Source organism: Penicillium hordei, assembly GCF_028827395.1.
Source record: "Penicillium hordei strain IBT 12815 chromosome Unknown utg000001l_segment0_segment0, whole genome shotgun sequence".
Taxonomy (NCBI): domain Eukaryota; kingdom Fungi; phylum Ascomycota; class Eurotiomycetes; order Eurotiales; family Aspergillaceae; genus Penicillium; species Penicillium hordei.
Window position 1 is genome coordinate 1,226,398 of NW_026623142.1, and position 20,406 is coordinate 1,246,803.

Below are 20,406 nucleotides of genomic sequence, written 5' to 3' on the forward strand. Positions count from 1 at the left end.
CGACCAAATCATATATGTCGCATGTTCATCTTCCACTCAACCAGACATTATATTACTCGCCTGGAAAAGTAACATTTGTCAACTCGGTAAGCAAGTTTGTCCAGTCTGGTGTGCTCAGCTCAACATTAGCACTGCTGTCTAGCATCTCCGCCCATAAGTCTTCAAGAGGCAATGGACTAAGCAATGCATACTCTGAAGGGTACATCGACGATTGACTATTGGAAATTTCTGAAGGAAATGTGATGCTCTTGGGATACAATGAAGCAGGCGTGGGAATACCCGGCTGTGAGGTATTGAGAGTTGTGGAACTTGAATTCGAAGATGCAGAAAGCTCCTGCAATTCGCGAGAGCTTACTCTTTTCTCGTGTTTCCAATGCTTTCGCAAGATCCCCATCATGGCCTTGATTCCTTCACGTGCGATGGGCGAGGATTGTTGTGCCCGGCTGAGCATTCGACAAGCGTCGAGTACTTCCTCTTTTCGCTTCTCGGCTAGAATGTCATCCCAGTTGAAACACACATCTATCAGAAGGATGGTAGCTGCCATGAACACGTGGTGCATGACTGCCCATATGACCGAGCTGTGCGGTGTGAACACAGGTTCTTCCTCATCCATGATGCGTTTCACTTCCAGCACCTTGCGCGCAGATCGAAGAGCTACGACATGCGAATAGGAATATTTAGGATCCTTTGCCCCACGCACTAAGTAGTGGCGATGCAACCGACAGAACCGTGAGTGGTAGCCCTGTTGTACCAGAGATCGCTGCCATGCAAGAGTTGGCCGCTCACGATATAGCGCTGAGTATTCACGCCGAGAGGTTTGATCAAAGCGAAAGAAACTGGGAAGCTCGGTGCATATCTTGTGAAGCTTTTGATCGAGCTCAAGTATCTTCTCATACGGTACCTCTTGTTCATGAAAGTGGTAGTATGCCATTTCGTCCACTATTTGACGACAAACAACAGCCAACTTCGACCGACATAAACTGTATGTCATTGCAGTTGGAGTAGACAGAGGAACACCGTTCTCGCTATGGTCGATGTCCTCATCCTCAACGTTAAGAGGCTGTTGTACAACCATATGCTTAGGGTTGATTGAGTACGTCCACTCTTGTGGTCCGCTCAAAAAGCCTATCAACCTTGAAATATTATCAGTCATAGTATCAGCAAGGTCTCTGCTAACAACGTACCAGTCGTATGTTGCCAGGTCCCACCACAGCCGTCGTTTGAGTTCAACGTCGATTTTATCAAACTCATTCGCTGAGCGTTCAGTCACTACCCGAGGACAGTCCACAACATGAAGCCCCATGCTGGTGGCTTGACTCACAAATGACCTATGCACGAATAACGGACTGACGGAGGAGGGCACGTTCATATTGGATAGATGATGACCAATGATCATAGTCGCTTGCAGTCCTTCGAGGCTGGGATAAGGGATATAATTGCTCTGAATCAATGCGGCTCCTGCTAAAAACGTACTTTCCTGACTGAATGGCTCTGCTTGCTCGGGTGACTCTATCAAGAGTTGGTAATATAGGGCGGCAGCAGTAATAGCGAACAACAGCGCAGTATGGGACAAATTGATAGGCTCATTTCTCGCAACATGCTCGTAAATCGTCTCGATTTGTTGTTCTACATGACTGGGTATGATGAGATGATACTGGAAGTCTAGGTATCTGCAGTAATACCGAAATAGACTCAGGGCTTCTGCCAGCGGTGGTAGATACGACGGTAGATGGATAGTCGCCGGATTCTCGTGAGATACGAGCCGTTCGCTCATCGGAGGAAATTGATCGCTAGGTGTGGTATTTTGTTGTGAAGGTGAGCGGTCCGGTTGCCGGTTCTGGGAGAGCTCGGCCCTCAGCGTGACAGGAACTGCACTCGGAACGCGGTGTCCCATAACAATCGTCTCAAGCCAATCGGCCGTCAAAAGGGGCTCGTTTCCATTGCGACTTTGGGTCTCCGTCTCCTGTCGTGGAGTCCATTGCAAGGTCCGAGGTGGTTCAGACACGCGATTATGCAACATGGGCCTCTGATCTGTTTGGGTCAGGGATTGCACAGGTGTTGTGCCCGAGCCGTAGCCACCATAGCTGCACTCCAGTCTCCGCGCAGAACAGCTACTGCATGGAAGCTCTCTGTTGCACTTTAGCTTCTTCTTTCGACAGGACTCGCAGGAAACGGGGTCTTGTCGAGACTGTCTCTTCGAGCCTGGGGTGACAAGTCCAGAATCAGGTCTTCGTTTCATGTAGTAAGTCTCATATAAAACACTTTAACAGTAGTTAGAACAGCGAAAGTGAAAATAATTGCGTGATCAGCGTTTATCTTGCGCAGGAGACAGTGTGTAGTTGTTCGCACGGAGATTCCGCGGACTCTCCGATACGCTAAACCCAATCCGTTAATTCTGCCTCCGGGCATCTACACAGTAGCCCGGAGAGTCCGAGCGCGATTATTTTACTTTGTAAACGTAATTATTCGATTTCTTATAAAGATCATGGCGTTCCGTGATGCCTTTTCTTCAACCTTGATTCATTGCATTCTCAGATTGGTCTGTTCATTTTCCTGGCTTCAAGATTCCCATTGACCAGCAACATGTCATCGAAGGATAGTCCTCCCACTGAATACACGTAGGTGAACTATGCTTCAAACTACAATATAGCTGACTGCTAACTCTTCTAGGTCACGAGCATGGTTTTCAATACTCGGCGCCTTCACATGTGCTTTTTGCACAGTGGGCTTTATGAACTCATTCGGTATCTTCCAAGAGTATTACACAAAGAATCAGCTATCTTCAAGCTCTACATCTACCGTCGCATGGATTGGGGCTATTTCAATATTTTTTCTGTTTGCTTCATCTGTGGGGTCGGGAGCAATGCTTGATATTTTTGGACCGAAGGTACGGGTATTCTTCCTGAATCATTGGGAGAGCAACTAATACCTCCTTGCACAGCTTATGGTATATGTTGGCTCATTCGGGTGTGTTTTTGCACTTATGATGACCTCACTATGCCAGGAGTTCTATCAATTCCTGCTCGCCCAGGGTGTCGTGCTTGGTATTTCCATGGGGTTGGCAACATGGCCAATGCTCGCATTGGTCGGACAATACATCAAAGTGAAACGCGCTGCGGCGATGGGGATTGTTCTTGCGGGATCGTCACTCGGCGGAGTTATCTGGCCCATTGCAATCGACAGATTGATCAACAAACCTAGCATCGGGTTTTCCTGGACGATGCGAATTGTCGGCTTTATCATGATTCCTTGCTTCATCTTTTCTTGTGCAGTTGCCAAATCTCCGGATACTCCTAAAACGAATGTGGAGACTCGCGATTCAAACCACCAAAGTGAGGAAAATACCACTGAACAAAAGGAAATACCGCAGAGTCACAAGGCAGAGGCTCTGGCCCTTGTGCGAAAGCCATCGCTGCAGCTACTGTGTCTCGCGATGTTCGTCATATATTTCGGCATGTTCTCGCCGTTCTTCTACACAACTTCCTACGCAGTTGAGAAAGGATTCTCGACATCCCTGGCATTCTATACAGTTTCCATTGTGAATGCCGCTTCGTTCCCCGGCCGAGTACTCCCTGGAATTGTTGCTGACAAGTACGGAAAATTCAACTGTTGTATCATCTCTACTATATCTGCAGGGATTATTGCATTGTGCTGGACCAAGGTGACATCTGTGGCTGGTCTGGTAATTTGGTGCGCTGCATACGGCTTTGCATCTGGAGTGAGTTATCCCCGAGTGATAATAACTTTCAAATATTAACTAGAACTGCAGGGCATTCTATCCCTCCAGCAAGCTTGTGCCGCTCAGGTTGCTACTTCTACCACTCTTGGTTTGGCAATCGGGACTGTGTCGGGCTCTACAGCTCTATCGTATGACCACCATTTATTGAAAGAATAATTTGAGATGCTGATATGAATCGCAGGGCTATGGCAAATGTGCCCATTAGTGGTGCTCTAGTTGAAAAATATGGGTATCTTTCCCTGTCAATATATTCGGGGGTCTCCTTGCTACTGGGTAGTCTCCTTTTGATTGCCGCGCGTCTGGCACAGAACAGAGAGCTTCGGGCTATCGTCTAATATTTGGCCATTGGGGCAAGTCTTTTTTTTCTCCGGTATTTGATCAGTTGGTGATGTTGGCCAACCTGTGATGCAGATCGATTCTTCGAGGAAGTGAGAAAGGTCCTTGCACAACCTATCCTCTAAATGATGGGTTTAATACAAGGTTAGCCCACCAGCAGAACAAGGCCGTTGGAAACATGGCAACCTTGCTCAGGCATGACTTTGGCTGGAAAATGTGTTATTTGGAGATAGATCTCCGCTTTAGATCTAATATAAACACCCTACTTCTGTCGCGTTAGTTGGACTTTGATCGCTTTCATTGCTCACCAATACATATTTTCTGTACATCACCTATCGTATTGACTCGTCTTTTACATTGGTAGCGGAATTCCCAAGACGAGCCAAATATATTCTCATATGTTGCCAATGTGGCACGTTGGGGAGTTTGTTGTTACTCCAAACGGCAGTCTTCGATTTCCATGGGTAGAAACCCACTAATACGCTCATATATACAGAATCCATATATCCTAATAATCAACACATGTTTCAACATTCACAAGTGGCCCCGCTCATCTAAGCAATTGTCAAATGTCATTTAGCCCGAGGTAACGTGCAGCGGACCGTTGCCGTCATCAACAGGACAGCCATCACTGTCAGAATCGAATTCAACGACACAGCTCGCATCCTGACCAATAGCGATACCAATGAAAGTTGTATCCGTCTGTCCCTTGGCGCTACCAAGACTGTTTCCATCACCGTCCTTGACTTCGCAGGTGTCAGGGTGACCACCAAAGTCTGACTTGCACTTAAACTTGCGTGGGGTTGCCCAGCAGTCTCCCTCGATGGTGAACTCGCGGCCGTCGCCGGTGTTGTAACAGGGGGAGTGGTCGTCGGGATAGGCCTGGTCGTAGACAGCTTCACCGGCCTCATTCAGGATCGCGAAGCCTGTGTAGTGGCCATTGGTATTGCCTCCGGCGGGACCGGAGACTGTTGAAAAGTCACCGTTTGACCAGACGACCTTCAAGCGCTCAGCGTAGACGGTTGTAGATGTAGCCATTAGGCAAAGAAGAAAGTTGCGGAGAGAAGGCATGGTTGTTTTGCGGAAATTGAGATTCCAGGGTCGAAGGTATCAGAGGGGTTGTTGTTCTCGATATTCTTGTAGATGCCATTCAGAGGTCTTTTATACTTGCCCCAGATGCCCTCACACCCCTGAGGCTCCATTCAACCCCTGTCAGATGACATCATGAGACGATCTATAATGTTCGGTGTCACTGAGCATATTCCAATTAAGGGAATTTGAATAGAATATCTGTCGTTAGTGCCTGTCGATGATGCTGAATTGGAAGGCACTGACAGCTCTGTGTCTTGGCTGTTAGATATGTGGGGGAAGGAGAGACCAATTATCCGACAAAAAGATATATTGTACATACTGTACTGAGTGGTTTTATTGGCTCCAAATGTCGGGGGCTTAAATGTGGAGTTAAGCTGTGCAAGTCTGGGCTTCAGATCGTCAAGCTAAAGTGGATATCTGTAGAATTGGTTACCGCTAACAATGAGATCTACATAGTCACTTGGCGTGGGCTCTTCAACGATTCTCTCGCCCCCAACAAAGTGTCAGCACTACTGAACGCTAAAGGCAGGGCCAAGTCTGATTTTCTTGTTTTTCTTTTAGATGAAGAGCATTGCCATGGCGTTATTAGCTCGCCCCATTGTATTTCTGTTTCAACTTCCTCTTAAACGGCTACTTTTGTGAAGTTAAAAATAATTTTTCTTAGAACTATGTGCTAAATTGCTTGACCGTTTGTTTCTGTGAGGCTGGTTACAACATTATCAACTAAAATTGCTTTCTTCCCATCGGAATGTTAAAATGAAACATCGGATTTTGCGTCGATATACCAGGCTACGACTTATATTCCCATGTGTCTAAACATAGTACAACCTCATTGAGCATCTAACGAAAGTAATAGCCCTAGCTAGTTCTAGTAGGATGGAGAGGATACACGACTTCATTTAGTCTAGCCTCTCCCTAGCGCAATACGTAAACTACTACAACTAACTAGTTATATATATTCATCTCTGCTTATAAACGGAAGCACCCTCTATAGTTTATGCTACTTTTCGCCTTCGTATATGGTACATATTATATCTTACTACGTTATATTATCGAAGGTTATAAATAGAAAATTTCATTTCACAGGCTAAGCCTTTTCCCCCGCCATCCACCTGTAAGGTCTGAGAAGGGTATCCAAAAAGGCCACTAAAATGATATGATAAGACCGTATAAGTGGGCACCTATTCTTGTTTATTATCTTTTTAGGAGGTTATAACAGAAAGAACAAATATATATTAAAAAAGGGGTTAGAAAGGAAATACAAGCTATCTCTAGTGTGAAGCATTCGATATAGGCATTCTTGAAATATCTGAATACTTCATTATTATCATTGATCCTGGTACTTGATCCCATCGCTGATCCTCGCTTGTTTTACAACCCAGTCCTCATACGCATTCTCATTCTGAGATACCCCAGACTCTGATTGCTGGGGAATTGCATAATGCAGTGGGAAAAGCTTTCCTACCCATGAGGCTTTATCAAGCAATCCTCTGTATGGTTGGTCTATGATTTCTACTGATTTCGTATATATTTAGAAAGACATCTGAAAAGAATATCTAAAACACATCGCTATGCTCTTATATGTAACACCTGTAATATCATCTTAGGCCAATTAGATCAAATTATTAAAGTCTTACTTCAGCAAGGACAAAGGCCGTATGGGCGGCCGACTATTCTTGTGTCCGTATTTACAAAAACTGCATCAGAGACTCTCACCGAGGCCATTCAATAACGGAGTGTTGTCTTTTACTTCCTTTGTGGCCAGGCGTCATAAAGTCCCTCGAAAACCGTCACATTACCAAATGTCGCCTCTCCAACACCGTTGTGGAAGAAGTTGATGTCGGTCGAGTTGGCGTACCAAGACCTGCATGTTGTTAGTTGTTGACCAATCTCACAGAGAAAAAAAAAGAAGAAAAACTTACCGAGCCCAAGTGCCCAGAGCCAAGCGTCCATTGGCATAGACTTCCAGTACACCATTATCCACCACGACAGTGAGCTCCAAAGTCTCAATCTTTTCCTTTCCATTTTCCAAGACATCAAAGAGACGCAGTCGGCCCGCCTCATTGTTACTGAGGATTGCATTAGTTGTCTTCGACGCGGCACTTGTGTTGCTGCGGTCGATGATGATGGACTCGTTGGAGAATTGGTAGTAGATAGTGGTAGACTCAAGACCAGAGGACAACACCTGGAAACCAGCTTGAATACCGGAGTCACGAGCAGAGGCCGGGAAAGAGATACTGGCTGTCAGAGCGAAGAACTTGGTCGAGGGCGAGGTGTTGAATGGCACGGATCCAGCCTTGGACAAGGTCTTACCAGACTCGACAAACTTGGAGCCGGATGTGAGAGCGCTGTAAGTCTCCCTGGCAATTGAGATTCCCATTGTCTCAAGATCGACCTTACCAGACCCCTCACGGGCCACGCGCCACGATGTCAGGGACTCACGGGCGAGTTCGTTGTCAACCACGTTGGGGATAGTGCGGATGTTCAGCTCGCGCGGCAACAAGAGAGTACCGGTCCAGTTTTGTTGAGCGGTAGGGAATCCCTTAGCTAGCTCGAAGAGATCTCCGGTGAGCCAGACGTAGGAGATGAAACGATCGGGGGCGCCGCTCTTTTCGGATGCCTGAGAGCTGGCAGGCAAGACCTTGCCTGCAGCAGCATAGGCCGACAGACCCCAGTCAAGCACACCGGCCATGGTCGGCTTAAAGGTGACGGAGTCGTCATTAGTGACATTTCCGGTCACCCACAGCATATCGTGGATGGAAGAGACTTGGGGAACGATGGGGAGTCCGGAACCCTCAGTACCGAGGGTAATGAAGATTTCACCATCCTCGCTGTATCCATCTGCATTCAGACCGAAGACATTGCCAACCTCAAAGTTGAAGCCCCAGCCGCCGGCCCAGTCGCCCTTGCCCCAAGTTGTGTTGACGGGCTCATTCCACCACTGGCCGAGATATTCCCAGTATTGGAAGTCTGCGTCATGCTGACGGTAGAGGAACTGGGTAGGTCCGACATTGTGGACACCGCCAGAGATGGCGACATACCAGGTTCCTTTAGTACTGTTGACAGATTTGTCCAGAATAGAGCTTTGGAAAGCGTAGGGGTCACGGAAAGCGGTGACATTGACGGCAAAGGGAGGTGTGGGGATCACGGGGCCTTGATTAACCTTAGTGAAGTTGCGTCCACCATCATGGGAGATAGCCAGGGATTGTGTCTCGCTTCCCCGGGTGTAGGGGATGGACCAATGAATTGGGAGATACGAGACAGAGGTATACAGCAGGGTTGGCAAGCCGTTGATACCGCTGGGAATGACGGAGCCGTCAAAGACAGCAAGAGGGTCGTTCTTTCCTCCGGCGACAATCACCGGAGCTCCATCAGGATTGAGATCCTTGTAGGTAGCGAGATCATCGGTCGTAGCTCCTGCAATCCCGTCGTGCAGCCAGCCCACATGGAAGAGGCCAGTCTTAGGGTCGGTGTAATGCGCACACGGGTCGCCGATCTTCCCAGAGGGAGGGAGCAGATGGGCCTTGGGTCTCCAGGTGTCGAACAGGGTTGCATTCGCCAAGGTAGAAAGGTTTGGTGGAGCCGAGTTGTAGTCAATTGGGGAGGCCGGAGGATTGGCAGCCAGTGCCCGGTTTGCCAAACCCACGGTCATTACACTTGAGAGCTTCATGGTGTAGATCTTGGATCGCTCCTGGAGCTTTCCCCGGGATATCCAGACTTTTATATGTCGGACATGTCCAAGATAAATTGACCGAGATTAGATGAAGACAGCAGCCAATGAAAATAGCTTCTTAATCAATATGGATCGAGTTGCGTTGTTCATTTCCTCTTTGGATGTAGTCGGCAGTTTCCGTGACCCGACGGTAAAACCGCGGGGAAACCCCGGCTGACAATTTCGCCGATATAAACAAAGCATGGAGTACAAGGTTCTATGAATTCTCTATGATTCTACTCAATTTTGAATGTTTCAGTTTAAGGGATTGATGGAAACAAAAGTGGTAAAGATTAGGAGATTCTTCAAATCAGGTACAACCAAGTACAACCAGGTACAAATGAATGTTAGCCTAAGTGCGCATCTGGGGGATCAATAAAGCCCGAGCTTCTCCACTGTTAGGAGTTAGGAGATACTTGCATGTAGCTAGCACCCACAATGCTTAGGTGCGTCAACCACGTCGCATTACAACTGGTGATGATATGCCCATGACAGGTATGAAATGTTCCGAAGTTCCAGCGTGGGAACTCATTTGGACATTTTTGATTCCACTTTCTCAGCACTTTGTAAACAAGGCAATAATAACCCTGTCACAGTGGCCTCGGGGGGTGAAAAGATCCCAAACTCTTACGTACCCGCATACCTATACAGGTAACATTGCACCTTCCTCATCTGTCTCGCAGGATGCGGTATTTCGGTCAATGTTGAGTCCATTATCCACTTGGAAGACTGACAGCAAATAAGGTAAAGAAGATAACTAGGGAGTGGATAACATTGACACGGATTGAGAGGCTTTCCAAGGTTTGGTATAGGATTATGTAGGAATCTTAAGCAGTCGCATATACCACTGTGTTGTCTCAAAAGTACCTTTTTCATGGATAGAAACAGTAGGTATTCTTCATTCCTTTACGCATCGTTCCATACTAGAGCAGCTTGTTTTCTTAGGACTAGAATTGAGGATGTCGTCTATCGCTCCGTCAACCGGAGACGGAACTTTCACAGTTTTACCTTCCCGGGGGGCACTTGGACACGCAATACTCCCTGGGTACGGACTGGTCAGCAATCCAGCGTAAACGGCACAAGCAACGTAGGCAGTCTATAGGGGAAGAGAAGGTAGAAGAAATGAATACCTCTTGGACACATGTGGCCACTAAGATCCCCTTAGGAGACCAGATCCTCTGAATCACTAGCGCACGATCATTGCCAGCCCACGGGCTCTCTCTTTCGGAACACATCCACTCATCCGCCCGTACCGCTTCGGGGTGGTGGAAGTAAATTGTATGATTCAGACTAGCTGCCATGGCCATTTTAGTCCCGAACGTTTGACCCGGCAGGTCGTGTACTTGAACTGCGGCGCCAATGAAATATGCGTCGGACATATATGCCAGCGCCGCGAGATGGGCCTGAGGACTCCTTTGCTGGATGGGGTTTTTGGCCCGTATCCAGTATCGGACCTGAGTGTTGACCAGGTCGTGAGATATTTCTATTTATTATCTTAGTCTTAAAAACCAAAAAAAAAAGAAGAAGAAGACAAGCTTCAATCACAGTTAGGATCAGGAAAAAAAAAAAAAACTTACGATTCAGGATTTCTCCCCAGCGAGCCTCGAACGGCCCATCTACCCCCTTCCCATTCATCTCTGCTTGATCGGGTAGTGTCAAGCCCTTGGGCATTTTTCTCCCATGTTCGAGTCTCCTTGCTTTGCCAATGTCACCGTCACTACTGTACGTTCCCACCCGCACAAAGTTAACGATTGCCTCAGAGATTATACCGGCCTTCTGGGTGGCTTGGACAGTCCTCGTGATGAAACTTTTCCCATCGCGTGTACGTTCAACACGATATTCAATCGGTCGCTTTGGATTGCCGGGGCTGACGAAGCTGCAGTGGAGAGAGTGGGCGATGTAGTCGCTCGGGATGGTCTTTTGAGCGGCCACAAGACAATGGGCAACAGTTGATCCGCCGAAGACTCCATAGCCGCCCGCGAAGCTCCACAGCGGTTGAGCGTTAATGAATTTATCCTGAAGAAATCAACTACTTTAGAGAGACAGATGACCAAGTAAAAAGCAAAAGAAATCAAAGAAAGGGGCGTACCGGTTCCGAAGACACTGGCGTCAGTTCGACAGCCTTCTCAATAGGAATGGCGTATTTCTCCATTGCTGATTCAACGAATGTGCTACTCGAATCCGAGGGTGGCTATGATATATGATAAGGGGTGGATGAATAGCCGCCCTTACGAGAATTCTAACAAAGAGAACCGTAGAGTCCCGCAACATGTGACCGCGGGCCCTGATCCCTGTAGCATTCGCTTCTACAAGATTACACTAATTGTTTATCTAACTGGCCTAGCTGGCACCAAACTCTCTACCCCCTTGTCCGTCATAATCGCTGTTACTAGGTACGAACATGTATACGATATGGGCAGAGCGACTGGACGCTCATTTGTAGGGACCTACCTACTAGACCCCGATCCACATGGAAAAGAGAAGGATTTGAGCTTTATTGGGAGAGAGAAAGAATGAGAGGACCAAGGGAAGGAGCCTATCCGCCTTAGGCTGGAAGGTAGGTTCAAGACTCCGCTGTCATTTCTCGATTATCTTTCTAGTCTCAACTAGTATTTCTATCCGTACAATGCGACCCCCTCCCCCCAAATCTTATTTTACTCCATCGGCTTTCGTGCGAATAATTGCATGATATGGTCACTACCACAAACAGCAGCAACATCCAAACTGGTCCGCTGGCGTGCATCCTCGGCCAACGGATCAAGTCCCCGATCCATCAGAATCTGGAATCGCTGGACCACATCGTGAGAGGATTCCTCAGCACGCCAGTTACCTATCTTCTTAGAGGCTAACAAATGAAGCAATGTGGAGCCTGCATTGTTTTGTGCGAAGAAGTCAGCTCCAGCCTCGTCGAAGAGGTTGAAGATGGCTTCGGCGAGGTCATCTTCCTTTTCATAAGAACCATCATCCCAGTACCTCCTGGGGGATACCACGCCATTATCGATATATTTGAAGAGAGGTGTGTCGCCCTGGTTGTTGCGAGAGTTGATATCCACGCCCGCTTCTAGGAACCGCTTGAAGTGACTCTGGGACTCGCCGAGGTGCTCAGCCAAATGATGAAGCGCCGTGTTTCCATTTGAGTCTGGCTGGAGAGGATCAGCACCCAGTTCGAGAAGATCATCAATAAGATCGAAGTCTTCTAAAATCAGGATGCGGTGGAAGAATGTTTCACCTTTCTTATTTGGCAGATTGAGAAGACTTGGATTCTTTATCATAACTTCCTTGAGAGTTTTGAACAACTCTGAGTCAGCCCTGAAGGATTCCAGATGGTGGAGGATGGTATTGCCATCGTTATCCTGTGCCATGGCATTTGCACCGCGATCTATGAGCTCTTGGAAAATGGTTTTTGTAATGGTTGTCCCAGCTCCAATAGAATCCACTCTGGTGTTCAGGGTTTTCTGGCTCTGGGAAGCTGCAAGAAGTAATGTGCAACCGCTTGAATCCCGTCGCTCAAGCTCTAACAATGGTAATTGAAAGAATGGCCCACTTATGTGCTCCGATTTCAGAATTTCATGGATGATAGTGTGTCTTTGGGGTTCAATCTGCGGGTGCGAGATATTAGGCTCATCCAGGTCTGAGCCTGGTTCCTCCATGGCGTATCCAGGACATGAGAGCTCCCCGACATATGTGGCAAATGGATCTGCGCCGTGATTGAGTAGTATTGTCATGATACGGGCGTCGAGTAAATTCTCATCCACATCTTTCGAACGGGATGGTGGCTTGTTATAGTTATACTTGCTGGATCGCAGATCAGGGATAGCGACAAAGAGAAGAGGCGAGACTTCGGAATCAAGAATATTGAGCTTGAGTTCGCTTTCTTCCCGAGGAGTAACTGGCTCAGGTCGCCTGAGATTTGCGTAATCACCCCGGGACAGCAATGTTTCCAATACCTCAATTTCGCCCATTGCAATCGCAGAAAAAATGGCTGCTGCGCTAATATGGGCGCCGTGATCTATGAGTAGCCGGGTCATCTCTAGATCATTACCGGCTTTTGACAAACATGTCTCTCCTTTGTCATCCACGGCATTGACATCTGCGCCGCACTCGATGAGAATCTCAACGGCATCTTTGCGGAAGGAACCATGTTGAGGATTCATGGCTGCTTGTAATGGTGTCACTCCAACCTCACTACGCAGTTCAAGGTCTGCTCCCTTTTTGATCAAATACGGCAATGCTTTGTAAACCTGCCACCAGCTGTGCCCGAGTACGAGCTTATGAAGAACTCCTCCGGCCGTTTTGGTCTCCTCCCATACCGAGCTCTTCCTGAATTGAGCATTGAGGTTGACGCCGACCTTCTCAACAAGGAATTCTACCACATCCATGTTGGGCAAATTGCGATCACATGCAGTCACCAGTAGAGGCTGCGTAGGTTCTCCAGTGCAATTTTGTTCCGTTTCTGCCTCTTGGCACCATTTGTGATCATCAAACCTCAGTGCAGCATCCTTATCACAAACACGTTCCAGCAGCTCTTTATATCCCCAGCCTACAAGACGATGCATTAAAGAGCCATCGGAGTGACTGAGTTGGGATACACTAAGCTTCTTTTCTGTTCCCTCTTCAAACAAGTCGTACTGCCTGGCAAACATTAACTTTGTCATAAAGGCGGCGTAAGCATGCCCAGTGAAGACTGTAGAGACCTGTCCGTCGTACTCTCTAAACGCTTGTTTCGTTGCATCCAGACGGCCTTTGCAAATGAGATAGCTGAGCCCATAGGGGTGATATGGTTTCACGTCGGGAAGGCGAGATTGCAGCCGTGAGAGAGCATCCAGAGTGTATTCGTACCCATTCGAAATAGCCTCATTAAACGTCTTTTGAAGACAATCCTTACCGGGCAAGAGAGCTTCATGGCGAACAAGTAAATCCAGAATCTCATCTAGACGAACTGTATCATGCTCCGTATCCTGTACGCCATAATCCTCATCCCTATCGGGGGGATCAAAGAACGGCCGTTGGTGATCGCTGATCAGAACGCCCGCTGCATGAAGGTAATACGTCCGCGTTATCTTCCTACGACCGCTCCATAGTTGTTCTTCTGCCTCAAACTGCGCACATGCTCTGAAAGGTGAACGATCTCCGCTGTCCAATATGGTGGAATGGGCACCAGCGTCGAGTAATTGTTGGACAGTCTCAGGGCGACCTGAACGGCAAGCATAGTGAAGGGCTGTTTCCCCTCCGGTGTTCTGTTGGTTCACAAATGCAATTCGATCTTTCGCTTCAAGTGCTGTAAGTCTAGAGCAGAAGAGAGCCACGATATTGGGCTGGCGGGTGCGGGCTGCTATATGGAGCACTGACATTCCTTCATTTGTTACTTTGAACATGTCTGCACCGGCACTGAGAAGCTTCAGAACGTGGGACTCAGATATTGTAGCGGCGAGGTGCAACGGCTGAACACCGTGACAATCACTAGAATTAACGCTCTTGCAGACTCCAAGCAAATAATCCAGGCTATTCTCTTCTTCTGACGAGGATGAAAGTTTGACGCCAGCACACAGGACATGCAGGGCGGTCCTCCCACAATGGTTTGCTTGATCTATGTCCAAACCTAGTCCTACCAGATGCCTCATAATAGCGGTCTGTTTGTAATTGCTGGTAGCGGCAACCTCCATCAAAAGCGAGTTGCCTTGGTGATCTGTGGCTAAAGGATCAAGGCCGAGACTTATCAGATAGTCCAAGCGATCGGTGTTAGTACAACATCGATGCAACAGAGTTCGGCCAGTAGAGTCCCGCGTATCGAGGCAAGCGCCTAGATCAATCAATGTCTGAAAGGGCCCTTCATTGGCATGTTTGAAAAGAACTGTATAGCCATCGTGATTTCGAGCTTCTAGGTCTGCACCGGCATCAACGAGCTTGGAAATGAACAGGCTATTTTTACCATTCATGGTGTGCAACGGGGTATTTCCTTCGTTGTTCATCGCATTTGGATTGGCGCCTAGAGATAGCAAGGCATCTATAACACTGCCATGAGTCTCATAGTGTGCGAGAACCTTGTGTAGCGGACCATTGCCCGAGTTGTCAGCGATATTGACATCAGGCTTATACTCCAAGAAAGCAAGTACTCGGTCCATATTAAAGCCCTGAAGCCGAAATAATAATGGAGTCCTTTTAGTTTTGCCAATGGCCTTGTTGATATCGACTGCCCCTGTGCCCAAAAGCACAGGAAGCAGTTCTTCATCTCTCTGTCCTTCTGTGTGTAATGGTGTAGCCCCAGAATCATCTTCTGCCATAGGATCTGCACCAGCTTCGAGTAACATCTTGACCACATCTGCTTTGTGGTAATCGCAGGCATAGTGCAGGGCCGTTTTGCCTGTAGGACTTCGTACATGAACATTGGCCCCTGCCTGAAGCAGAGACTCCACGCCCGCTGACGAGACTGTGCCTCCAATCTTGCCGGATCCACAAATGGCATGTAAAGCGGTATTCCCCCTTGTAGGATCTTGGCCCGCATGATTGTTTGAGCTGCGCAGGGACCTAGGAATCATCTTTCCTACGTGTGCACACAATATGTTTGGATCGGCTCCCGCTCGCAACAATGCACGAATGGTGTTTACATCTCCGCCACCACAACAGGCCGCAAAAAGAGCAGTATGTCCTTGGCATGTCCCGTTTACATCAACACCTGGATGTTGAATGATCAACTCAACCACTGCACATTGCCCCGCATTCGCCGCCCAGGAAAGGGCTTGGTGACAAGTGTGAATATTTTTCAAAAAAGGTAGGAACTCGGCAACTGTCTCCGCATGGCCATTATAACATGCGTACATAAGGGGTGTATTTCCGCATGATCTGCGTGCGTTCCCACACCTCCTTCCAGGTGTCTCTTTCGTCTTGGGGGTGAGCGGGTCAATGCCAGCAGTGAGCAAAAGTTTCGCTACTGCAGCGTGATTCTTTTTAGCTGCCATATGCAGTGCGTTGTATCCTTCCTTGTGTTCTGCGTTCGGGTCAGCTCCGTTGGCAAGCAAAAGCTGTACCACGTCGTGGTGGCCGGAAGTGGCAGCCCAGTATAAAGCTGTATTTTCGGAAGCATCTCGCGCTTCTATAATGTCTCCTTTTTCAAGTAAGTGTGCGGCGTATCCAGCCAAGCCAGCCCACGCAGCGACATGAAGCGCGGTGATGCCCCGGGTTGCAGCTTTCGGCCATGCCATAACTCGCCAACGGGTGAACATCCGACTTTCCGCGAAGAAATCATCAAGCATAGTGTAGACAAGTGCCATATCTTCACCCGCTGAGACTGCGCGACGAATGTGAATGTACCAATTATGTGCTGCATATTCTAGGAACGGGAACCGGAGCTTCAGTTCTCTTTGATCGTCATCTTTGGGGTATACGTATTCCCATTTGTCGATAGTTTCCTTCATTTGGTGATCAACCAGGCAGCCAGACCGGAGATACCCCAAGCACGCAATAGCCAGGCATTTGTTTGTCGAGCCCGGTTGAAGGATCGGATATGTCGTATCGTCCGACTCGCTTGAACGAGTGAATCCTTTCAAGAACTCGGTGAATGAGTGGTGAACGACCGAGACCGTCTCATCGGGAAGAATTTCGAGCAACGGGCCACAAGCTGCCCGCACCAAGTCTTTTGTCTCTTTCAGACTGCGGTCTGCAGTTGGAACTTGGACGCTTTTCGCCATTTCAGCGATCTCAAGAATACGGAGTGGGCGTGTGGCATGTGTGACAAACTGCAACACAAGAAGTTGCAAGTCCTCGGGAACAGCCGAGCGTATTGCGTGTTCGTGCAACAGGTTATTGTACATGACGTTCAAGTCAGCTGGCAATACCTTGAGCACCTCATTTGCATCGGCACCTGGCTCAAGAAACGCATCCATTGAAAGCTTGGCATACAAGAAGAGCCCATTCGCCCGACCAGGAATGGCGTCCTCTATGACACTCCAGGATTCAGGAGCGATCGATGAGTGGCGAAGTTTGTATTGTACATAGGCTGCGATGTCGAGATCGACGAGTTTCTCTTCCAATCGAATCTGGGGAATGGAGAATGACCTCAAGGAATTTTCTACTATTGATACTGGGCGCGACGTGATGAAAACCTTGACATTAGACGGGCGCCACTGGCCCAAATCCACCAAAGCGTGGAGGAACTCATCATTCCCCTGATCCATCTCATCCAAAGCGTCCGTGACACAGTAGGCCTGGGGGAATGTGGCTAGTGCCAGCTTCAGGTCTTTCCAGAGATCGGTTGGGGACAAGCTGTCCAAATCACGGTGATTGTCAATATAACTCTTCAGCTTGACTTGCAGAGCAGGGCTGTAATCCAAAAGTTGACATAACCAATCCCGCAGGGCAGACACCGGCTGATGGTTGGCGTCGATGATCTGCCTGAAAAAGAAAAAGATAACTGGGATGCCATCCTTTTGTAACTGATTGATAATTGAAGCTGCTAGGACAGACTTGCCGGAGCCTGGGATACCTTTGACCCACAACAGCCCATCTTCGTCGCCTTGGCGCCACTGTTGAAATGTTGTTGTGGAGGTGAGCCACTTTCCCGTTCCCGCAAGATATGAGAGACGGTGTCTAGAGTATTCACTTCGCTCCAGGTCATATGCGGTTGGCTGAAGCCATTTCCTGATCGCAACAATGTCGGCGGGAGGGAGAGGAAGGATGTTGTCCACATTGAAGTCACGAACATCATCTAGGCCAACCACAATGGCATCATTTCCATCGGAGTTTGGTGGAGAGGACATTACACTTATGTCCACTTTCGAACAATGTTTGTAGAAGTTGAAAAGTCAACAGAGGTTGGGGGCTAATGACATAACTAAATCTCTAGCCCCGCTTTAGCTTGGGGCTAGCTCATTGCCAAGCCTCATCAGGCACCAGTGAGCCTAGCGTTTATATTCACGGGTCCGTATCTGGGACTTGCTGGGAGTGTGACAAGTGCGACCAAGCGAGGGCATGATAGCGGCAATGTGGCAATGGGGGCCCGATACGTATTTGATCGAGCAGTCGCCTAGGTTACATTGGCAGAAAATCACTTGTAGAGAAAGCGAGATGGGAAAGTAAACACGAAGAGTTGAGATGTTGACCGTGAGAACGGGAAAGGGAGAGGCGAGGAGCAGATTACATGTGCCCCAGTCAGAAATACTGTCTTAACATCACTGAACATAACAGCCTCTATAGATCTATCATATATTTATCTATTGTATTATTCCAAAAATCGAACGTAATATAGGAAAGTTATTTTGCAAGAGCTATGCTTTTCACCGTTAATCTGCGGTTTACGGCTATGCATTTCCAATAATCCTTCTAACTACAACCAAAGAGGAGAGAGAAAAAAAGGCACGCCTAGGAAGACTGGTAAAAGGGCTCTCAATATAATCTCTCTACGCTCATGGGTCCTTGAGATGCGTAGATAAATATTCAATCATATCCTCTATATCATTGGACCATGCGACCGAATGACTCGGAATGAGTGAGGCTAGGAATGGGTTCGACTTGGTTCAACTTATCCAGCAATAATCTGAATCCGATCCAAGGCATGGATGGGTATACCATATTTGAAACAACTACGCAAGATGGGTTCTAAATTATTCTGACGGAACCACAAAGCATCAAAAACTAGTATCATTCATTCACTTGCAAAACCCATATACACATTCAAGCATAACAGAAACCAAGAAACCTAAATCTTATCAGAAGAGTACAAGCGAATAGGCACTCCAAGGTCATGCGACATCGTCAGATTAGCTAGCTTGATAGGCTCCTTACGAGGATGGAGGTCCGCATTTTCGAGGGTATCGAAGTGCTGCATCAGACGAACGACGGTGTAGCTTGCCTCAGTGAGAGCATATTGTTCTAGAGGATTGGTAGTCAGCTAGTCATTCTGGGTGTTCTTCAATTTCGTCTCTCTGGGGAAAGACAAGAACATGCAACAACTTACGACCAAGACAGATGCGCGGCCCACCATTGAAAGGCAGGTATTCCCATCCATGTTTAGCATTTTCCTCCCAGCGCTCGGGGCGGAAGGAAGTCGCATCCTTCCCCCATAGATCTGTCCGGCGGTGCATAGCGTAGACGCTGTAGGTAATCATGGTTCCCTTCTTGACATAAACCGGGGATTGGTAGTCCGCGCCACCACCGACCGGTAGGGAAGTATCTTTGGTTGCAACGCGGAAGTTGATAGGCACGGGAGGCTGAAGACGAAGGACTGTGCTGGAGTTAGTTGGATATCCATCGATAGAGTATACACTATACAGAGCAACGACTCGCCTTCATTCAACACATATCGCAGATAAGGAATGTCCTTCAACTTGGTCTGAGTCATTTCCGACCGCGGGTTCTTCGCGTCTCCGAAGGTTTCCACGATCTCACGACGCAGTCGGTTCCACACATTAGGATGACGGGCAAGGTAGAAGAATGTCGAGCTCAGAAGACTAGCCGTGGTATCGCGACCAGCCAATAAAATATTGAGCATGTTATCGCGCAGAATCTTGGGGTCATCGGTGTCGGCCGCCAGTGCTTCGAGGAAGATATACCGACCGTCAACGTTCTTCTTTTCGGGGTTACGTTTCGACTCTAGAGCGAAATTGACATAATGGTCGACAACTTCGTGCACCTGCCGACTTGCTTCACGGAACTCCTTAGGATTGACAACCCAGTACATCCCCTGGGCGCGACTCCGTGCAGCGAGATAATCCTGAGCCGTTCCGAAGGCATTGGCAAAGCCCTGTGCGCTACCGACGGCACATTTTTCCAGCACGCCCGTCTTTCCTGAAGGGGGAAGCATGCACCCGACCGATTCCCCGAATAGGAAATGCGTTGCCGAGTCCAGAGTCAGCAGGAAAAATAAACGTTGGATGTCGAAACTGCTCCTGTCCTTGGGGATTAGGTCGATCAAGTTGGAGATATGGTCATCCAGCATGGAAATATCGGCGACCTATCATTTCTGTCAATCATGTGTCGTGCATAAGCCCTCCGATAAAGTTTACCTGGTCCCTGGTGAACTGCGGGCGCAGTAATCCGCGCGCATGCGACCACCCGGCGCCATCGAGGGTGAAGATGCCATCGCCCAGGAGTGGGTAGAATTGTTGGTGTCTTGTTCCAAGGGAGAAATCTTTGAATTGGGTTGCCAGGAGTGCCTTGACATTTTCGGGCTCCCGCGTGGTTATAATATTGCGAGAGAGGAATGTCTGTTTGTAAGTATTTCCATAGAGAGAATATTCGTCGTGGATATGTTCGATCCAGCGCTTTTCGTGGACAGCCTTGGACAACTGAATAAAACCTGGAATGCCAAAGAAAGCCGAGGGACCTGAGCGGGAAGGCTGGCAGTGTAGAGCTTTGGATTGTGTACGGTGGTGATGTAGCTGTACGAAGTAGCGCACCACCAAGAAGGCTGCGGAAAGCGCACCAACCAGGACAACTATAGGACTAAACAACATTTTGTGTGAATGGATCTCGATGAATTGAAAGAATAAGCAATTATATATGTGAAATGGGATTAATCTAATTCGCAAAATGC

General features: G+C 48.1%; 7 protein-coding genes across 7 annotated transcripts; 1 reads left to right on the forward strand and 6 right to left on the reverse strand.

Moving 5' to 3' along the window:
* Positions 1–52: 52 nt before the first annotated feature.
* On the reverse strand, positions 53–2,239 carry N7537_000459 (Zn(II)2Cys6 transcription factor; the record flags this gene model as incomplete). The annotated part of the gene is made up of 2 exons (XM_056891517.1): positions 53–1,133; positions 1,185–2,239. The coding sequence occupies 2 exons, from the start codon at positions 2,237–2,239 to the stop codon at positions 53–55; spliced, it is 2,136 nt and encodes a 711-aa protein (XP_056756512.1).
* A 344-nt stretch (positions 2,240–2,583) lies between these two features.
* N7537_000460 (MCT family MFS transporter) lies at positions 2,584–4,074 on the forward strand (the record flags this gene model as incomplete). The annotated part of the gene is made up of 5 exons (XM_056891518.1): positions 2,584–2,618; positions 2,671–2,887; positions 2,942–3,718; positions 3,770–3,867; positions 3,921–4,074. The coding sequence occupies 5 exons, from the start codon at positions 2,584–2,586 to the stop codon at positions 4,072–4,074; spliced, it is 1,281 nt and encodes a 426-aa protein (XP_056756513.1).
* Positions 4,075–4,651: 577 nt separating this feature from the next.
* N7537_000461 (uncharacterized protein) lies at positions 4,652–5,146 on the reverse strand (the record flags this gene model as incomplete). Its single annotated transcript, XM_056891519.1, has 1 exon — positions 4,652–5,146. The coding sequence occupies one exon, from the start codon at positions 5,144–5,146 to the stop codon at positions 4,652–4,654; it is 495 nt and encodes a 164-aa protein (XP_056756514.1).
* A 1,767-nt stretch (positions 5,147–6,913) lies between these two features.
* Positions 6,914–8,837, reverse strand: N7537_000462 (glycoside hydrolase family 32 protein; the record flags this gene model as incomplete). Its single annotated transcript, XM_056891520.1, has 2 exons — positions 6,914–7,031; positions 7,090–8,837. 2 exons carry the CDS (start codon positions 8,835–8,837, stop codon positions 6,914–6,916), a joined length of 1,866 nt encoding a protein of 621 aa, XP_056756515.1.
* A 1,038-nt stretch (positions 8,838–9,875) lies between these two features.
* N7537_000463 (uncharacterized protein) lies at positions 9,876–11,031 on the reverse strand (the record flags this gene model as incomplete). The annotated part of the gene is made up of 4 exons (XM_056891521.1): positions 9,876–9,920; positions 10,010–10,362; positions 10,457–10,895; positions 10,969–11,031. The coding sequence occupies 4 exons, from the start codon at positions 11,029–11,031 to the stop codon at positions 9,876–9,878; spliced, it is 900 nt and encodes a 299-aa protein (XP_056756516.1).
* Positions 11,032–11,533: 502 nt separating this feature from the next.
* On the reverse strand, positions 11,534–17,632 carry N7537_000464 (uncharacterized protein; the record flags this gene model as incomplete). The annotated part of the gene is made up of 1 exon (XM_056891522.1): positions 11,534–17,632. One exon carries the CDS (start codon positions 17,630–17,632, stop codon positions 11,534–11,536), a length of 6,099 nt encoding a protein of 2,032 aa, XP_056756517.1.
* A 938-nt stretch (positions 17,633–18,570) lies between these two features.
* N7537_000465 (cytochrome P450) lies at positions 18,571–20,326 on the reverse strand (the record flags this gene model as incomplete). Its single annotated transcript, XM_056891523.1, has 4 exons — positions 18,571–18,743; positions 18,829–19,095; positions 19,143–19,824; positions 19,877–20,326. The coding sequence occupies 4 exons, from the start codon at positions 20,324–20,326 to the stop codon at positions 18,571–18,573; spliced, it is 1,572 nt and encodes a 523-aa protein (XP_056756518.1).
* Positions 20,327–20,406: the final 80 nt, after the last annotated feature.